This window comes from Rhincodon typus, chromosome 6 (assembly GCF_021869965.1).
Source record: "Rhincodon typus isolate 14 chromosome 6, sRhiTyp1.1, whole genome shotgun sequence".
Classification (NCBI taxonomy): domain Eukaryota; kingdom Metazoa; phylum Chordata; class Chondrichthyes; order Orectolobiformes; family Rhincodontidae; genus Rhincodon; species Rhincodon typus.
In genome coordinates, this window is record NC_063337.1 from 46459679 (window position 1) to 46466218 (window position 6540).

Genomic DNA, 6540 nt, shown 5'->3' on the forward strand with positions numbered 1-6540 from the left:
AATGAGACTGATAGAGACACCCAGTGATTACCTGTCTTATTCTTCACAGAAGAGTGCAGTAGTAGAAATGAAATGATCTATGAGGAAGTTGGAAGAACTTTGGTGAAGGGAAGTAAGTTGTAGATTCCAAAATAAAGACACTTCGCCCTAATGGGATGCCTCTTAGAAACTTGGGATATGTCAGGAACAAAGAGTTATATGCATTAACCAGTCATCCCAGAAATTCTTGAATATGCATCAGTAAGAAAATACTGGAGGACTGTCAGTGCAGCAGCATTTTGTTTTTTTTTAAAAAAATGTAAAATAGTTGAATATGGACCAGTAAATCTTATCTTGATAAGTTTCAGAAGGTCAAAATACAGGATGAAATTAATGATCATTTAAGGATTAACTGGCTGACAAATTTGAATTCTTTGAGAGGAATACAGGAGGACATGGGCAGATGGCAGTTTGGTGAAATTTAAAGCAGAGAAAATTAATGCCGTATATTTTGGAAGGGACAATCAAACAAAACCTACATTAATCAGTGAAACCTTCAAGGAAGTACATGAATAGAGAAACTAAGTGTTCGGATGCTCAAATCTTTAATGTGAGGGCAAATTATTTCTCTGATAAAAGTAGATAGATTGATAAAGTATTTTGTGATTGCATGTAGGTTTACTAAGTAAGAATATTAAGTATAAACCCATCCTTCTTTAAAAAAAAAAAAATTTATTGCAGTTAGTGAGGTAACTTAAAAGTACTGCTTTGGAAGGGTTTCAACACTATGGAGAGGTTATGCCAGATTTAAAAAGAATAAGACATTTGTGAGGGAAGCTTCAGATAGAATAACTGGAGAATCACTTTGTTGGAGCAAAGATAATATGAATAAATCTAATGCAAGTATTTATAATTATGAAAAATTTTGATAAGGTAAACAACTCCCCTGTGAATCAGTAATAGGTGGTATAAATGTGAAAACAGTAATGGAAGGAAAGGCTGGAAGAATTATCTTTAGCGCAAAGGTTAATAATTCTTATAATGTCAGGTTAGTTTAATTGTAGAAGCAGACTTCATACTAGTTTCTAAAAGGGTAAATTTGAAAAGAAGAGATTTAGAAAGGAAATAGACTTGGGACTAATTGGGTTTGTTCAGAGAGCCAGTTTAGATTCAATTAACAAAACAGCTTTTGTCTGCTGTATATAAAAGTCTAAATGTGATCATTGCTTCATAATGCAGCATTCAAGATTAGTTCACTTATTCTAGAAAGATTTTATATATTTGTGTAACTAAATTCCTCAGGAACATACTGAACTAATTAAAACTAATTCAATTGTATCAAATTTTAAAATTCTTAACCAGTTAACCAGTCAAAATTACTAGTTGTATCTAAATTTTTCAACGTATTCACTTTGTTTAATACCAACTGCATTTATGTTTCCCAGGGAAACCCAGAGGAGCACACTATTCTAGAATTTGCCAAATTGATTCGGGGCCTTGTTGGTAAGATTTTGTTTTACTTTGGCAAGCTGGAAAAGGAAGGGATCTCAGTCTTGGGGGGGGGGTTCAAATAATTCTCTAATACTGTAATTCAAATATAATGAGCTTTCGTTATCTTGGATTTGCAGATTTGTGTGACTTTAATCTCATAAATTTATCCATTGCAATTTAACCATTGTGATCTCAATTGGTTTGCCACTTATCTTGAGATTATGCCCTTGGCGGAGAGTTATTATCATAGGTGAAGAAGCTTGAGATAGTTAGTTACTTTGAAGGTGCTGAATGAGTACAGATGGTTGTTGACAGTAAACTCTTTAATTCTTTCCTTGAAAGAGAAGGAACTTCACAGGTGTAATAGAAAAAAGGTAGATACCAAACTAAAGATTGATATTTGAAAATGAATCAAAAGTTTGTTCACAGATCAGCTTTAAGGTATGTTTTAAAATTAAGTGCAAAATGAAGATGTGGAAATATTGAGAGAATTCTAGACCGTGGAGCCTAACAGCTGAAAGTCGGGATAACTATGGCGTTTAAGGTGGAAGGAATGCTCTAAAGTGACATGAAAGAACACTTCACCAGGTCTTTTGTACAGAATGTTGTCCTTTTAGCAAACAAAATACTAATTTCCAAACAAATATCAGAGGTAACTATGAACTTTGACTTGGCTGTTTAAGGGCAATTATATTGATAATTTAGGCTAAGACATAATTTTTCCTCTCTTTTTTTCCAATCATTGGTCATTTAAATAGACTTTGGACTATCAGTTCCGTTGGTTTTCTGTGCATGCCCTTTTTGTTTTGAAGCATTCGCTCAGGGTTGTCATTCACTCAACCTGTGAATTACAAAATTAAAAATTTGATAACTTTGTCAGAGTTATTACATGGGGTATTTTGTTCCAAAGTGGGGATCAGGATCCCAAGATCTTGAACTGAAATTTTGGGTTTACGAGCTTTGTGGGGTCAATGCCTGCAGTGGTACCATAGCCATCTTATTCATCTCTGCTTCCCCTCTAACAGGGTTCTGCTTTCACAGCTATATTGACAGGTTATACGTTCCTTGGAAGCTTTTTTAAAAAAAAAAATCAACATATCAAATTATATTCTCACCACCTCCTTTATATCACAAGGCTTGAACCAATGCACCTGTTTTCTATCTTTCTTTAGCTTGTTTTCAGTAACTTTCCATCATGTGGAGCTCTTTGTAATTTACCTTGCACAAAAAGATGTTTTAGAATGAATGAACACTAGGACTGTTAGGCTGTAGCTTATTGAAATTGGACAATGTGCAAGATCTATCCGATACTAACGCTCTTTCCATGCTTACATTAGTTCTGTCTCTTGAGAGAACCTTTGTTTAGTTTCACTGCCTTACCACAGCTCAGCAAGTTTAATTTGAAAGGTCAAGCTTTTCTTCTATGAGCACAGCTTCCAACTTGTTTCAGGACATGAAGATTAATGTGGTCTACTTAAAATGTTGTCATTTGCTTCTTTTTCTGACATCGTTTGATATTTGACTTTTGTTTTAAACAATATTTTCTTCTTCTATCCAAAAGGGAGCAAAAGTGACATCCTGTCTCTTCCAGAAGCACAAGATGATCCCCAGCGGAGAAATCCAGATATTAGAAAAGCCAAGCTGCTGTTGGGATGGGAGCCTGTGGTAAGGGCACATCAAATTCTCAATATCTTAAAATGGGAAGGAATGGTAAATTGGATAGTGTCAAGTTACTATCAAAATAAATGTTATCTTTTTCAGATATTTTGAATGTTAGTTAATTAAAGTATTCAAAGTCGTATTTTACTGAAGTAGAATTGTTGTAAAACTGCATTAACCAAAGCATCTCCAGTATTCTTCCAGAAGCGTAATAAATAGTACGGTATAGGACACAGTATAAATCAGGAGTTTAACCTTGCATATCATAAGGGTAATTCAGTATTCATAGGGGTCATAGGCAATCAAAGTCATTTCTAGAGGAGTAGAATTGAAAGGCATAATGATAGTGGGAAAGATGGGGTGGGTGGGAAGAAGACTGCTGATACGATAGCAAAACTGAGATTATATTAAATGAAGATTGAACAGACTTGGATCCTTGCTTACATAAAAGGAGTGGACTGAGGGGCCTGATAAAGGCCCTTAACGTTCGATGAGGTAGAACTGAAGTTGTTCCCACTTTTGGAGGAGATTGGAACTGGAGGCCACGTGTGTATGGCAGTGACTAAGAAATTCAACAGGAAATACCTCTCCCCCAGTATGTGGCTAGGTAGGACTCACTACCACAAGGGACAGAAAAGTTGAATGGCATACATATATTTAGGGCGAGGCTGGATAACTTTGAGGGTGAATTGAGAAAGAAGGGTGGGAGGGTGTTTGCGTAGAATTAAATACAGCATGGGCCCTTTTTGGCTGAATGGTCAGTTTCTGTGCTGCCAGTTGAGGTAACTGTCTTGGCATTGAAACTCTTGTCATGCTGCTGCCCCACGTGTAATTCATTTATACAGGCACTGTAAAAGGTTTATAAATTATTTATAGGGAGCTGGAGAATTTATCATTGTAGTTAGAAATAATTAAGTGTTAAGTTGTAACTTATAAAAATGGTATTAAATAAACAGTCTATTTATGATTTTATCTCTAAAAGATGCTCTGTAGCTAGATAACCTAACCTGGTAAATTACACTGGGACTTTAAACCTGCATAAAAGTACTGTCATAAACAATTAAGGCAAGAAATGAACTCCTCATACACCTAACCACACTGAATTCCTCTATAGTCTGCATTTGTTAAGATAGAAAATTTATTTTTACAACTGAAGGTTGAAAAGAATGTGTGATATGGAGTAGAAATATTCTGGATTAATTTCTGGCACCTTAGATAGGAATAGAGAGAATATACTTCAAGTATTAACAGCAAAACTCCATCACTGTAATGCCAACAGTGAGCTTTTAGAAAATCCTACCCAACAAACATAGTGTTTGCGTCTTTTAATTTCAATAAAAAGGTGGCAATAGTGGCTCAATGGTTAGCACTGCTGCCTCGCAGCGCCAGGGACCCGGGTTCGATTCCACCCTCTGGCAACTGTCTGTGGGTTTTCACCGGGTGCTCCGGTTTCCTCCCACAGTCCAAAGATGTGCAAGATAGGTGGACTGGCCATACCAAAATGCCTACAGTGTTTAGGGGTGTAGGTGGGTTAGCCCTGGGAAAAGCAGGATTGCAGGGATGGGTCTGGGTGGGATGCTGTTCAGATGGTCGGTGTGCAGGGGTTCTAATCTAAACTTAATCTAAACCCCTAGTGCACTGTAGGGGTTCTAATCTAACTGCAATTCTGATTTGTCCTCGATGGCGAAACATGCTGCAAGTATGTAGTTTTAATGACGTATGCATGATACATACATATGGGCTGTATAATGAAGCATAAACATGGACTAACACTTCCACTGTCTTACATTTTATCTCCCCTCTTTTTTTTTTTAAAAAATAGGTTCCTCTGGAAGAAGGCCTAAACAAGACAATTGACTATTTCCGTAAAGAGCTAGAATATCAGGCAAATAATCAATACATTCCCAAACCGAAGCCTGCGAAAACAAAAAAAAGCAGGCTCAGACACGCCTAATGGATTCAACCAAGAATGGTCTTCCAATCACAGGGAATAGAATTAACACTTGGTTTTTGAAGAAACTCTGAAAAAACAACATTAAAATTGAACTGGAATTTGTTCTTTGAGCTTGCTTCTACAGATGGATGTGCCTAAAAAAAAAAAATCAGATTTTTCTTGCACTTTTTAATCTGTTTTATTTAAAGTAGTACAGCAATGTTGAGTTTTGTTGGCTGTTTTGTACTTCTGCTTTGGTTTATTGTATTTGTCATGAAACTGTTACTCTTTGCTGTGAAGGATTTCCTCAAACCATTTTATGTCAACAAAAGTGTTGAAAATGGATTATTTATAACAAATGGTACTACTTCAGTTTTGTTATTACTGTGTACAATACACATCAACCAGGCTATCAGTGTTGTCAGATGAGGAACAGTAACTAGAAATCTAGTTATTGATCTGCCATGTAAATTGTTCTTCAGCTATAGGGTTTTGCTCATTTGTTTTGAAGAGTGTTGTAAAATTGCTGTTTTGAAATTAGGGAGTATTATTTCTTTTTCTAAGAATCTATTTGTAATATAAGAGGTTTTTTTTAAAGAGAAGGGTAATCATTGCCTGAATCACTGCTACGTTATGTATGTGCTTGGAAGGGAAGTGTGTAACTAGGTATGTGTTTTAATTGTGCTGATTTTAATAAAATATTGGTGGGGATATCATAAACTATTTTTACATCATTGAAAATTACAGAAAGGATTTACCTTTGAGATACTCAGTAATTCACAGTCTTGTAGAGTCACATGTATATAGCTATATACAGTAATTATACAAATCAGACATTCTTTTGTTTGCTCTTAAATAGCTTCCAATTTTTAAATGAAAACTAAAAACCCAATGATTGGTGTCATTCTGCTCATCATTTCAACTAGTAACCAGAGGGTAGGAACTGTTGTGGTCCCACAGGGTGAGGAAAATGTATTGTGTATGCTGTCTTAAGAAATTTAGAACTACTGCATGGTACCCTCAGAAGATAATCATACGTTGTGATGTGCTGCTACGTTGCATAGACCAGAGCAGTTCCAGTTTAATTCTTTGGTCTGTGCTGAGTTAGTTCATTTCACTACTGGATAGGGCAAGGAGGCTGGGGAGGAGAATTTATTAGCCAGGCTTCCCACTCGTGATCATTTGGGCAGCAGCCCCAGTAGAAATGCATCTGTATGAATGTCTGATGGGAACAAGATCTACCTCTGTTCTGTCCTCCCAAAGGTCAAATCGCCTGCTGGCTTTCACTTTTCATGCTTAAAAAGCAGGTTACACTTATCACTTGGGAAAAGTACCAAATAAACACAGATGTTACTCAAGTATGAGTAACTGACTTCCAGGACATATGTAAAGCCTTGTGTTGAGCTATATGCTTGAAACATTTCTCTTGGTTGTAATTTGACCTGGTGTCCATATGCTCCAGCGTGCAGCAATTTTTC

General features: G+C 36.2%; 1 protein-coding gene across 1 annotated transcript in view; it reads left to right on the plus strand.

Moving 5' to 3' along the window:
• uxs1 (UDP-glucuronate decarboxylase 1) overlaps positions 1-5782 on the plus strand; it is a 63795-nt gene extending 58013 nt beyond the window's left edge. Inside the window, exons 12-14 of the mRNA XM_048598261.1 lie at positions 1425-1482; positions 3032-3135; positions 4952-5782. Coding sequence (XP_048454218.1) covers positions 1425-1482; positions 3032-3135; positions 4952-5083 — 294 coding nt within the window. The 3' untranslated portion in view covers positions 5084-5782. The remainder of the gene's footprint in view (positions 1-1424; positions 1483-3031; positions 3136-4951) is intronic.
• Positions 5783-6540: the final 758 nt, after the last annotated feature.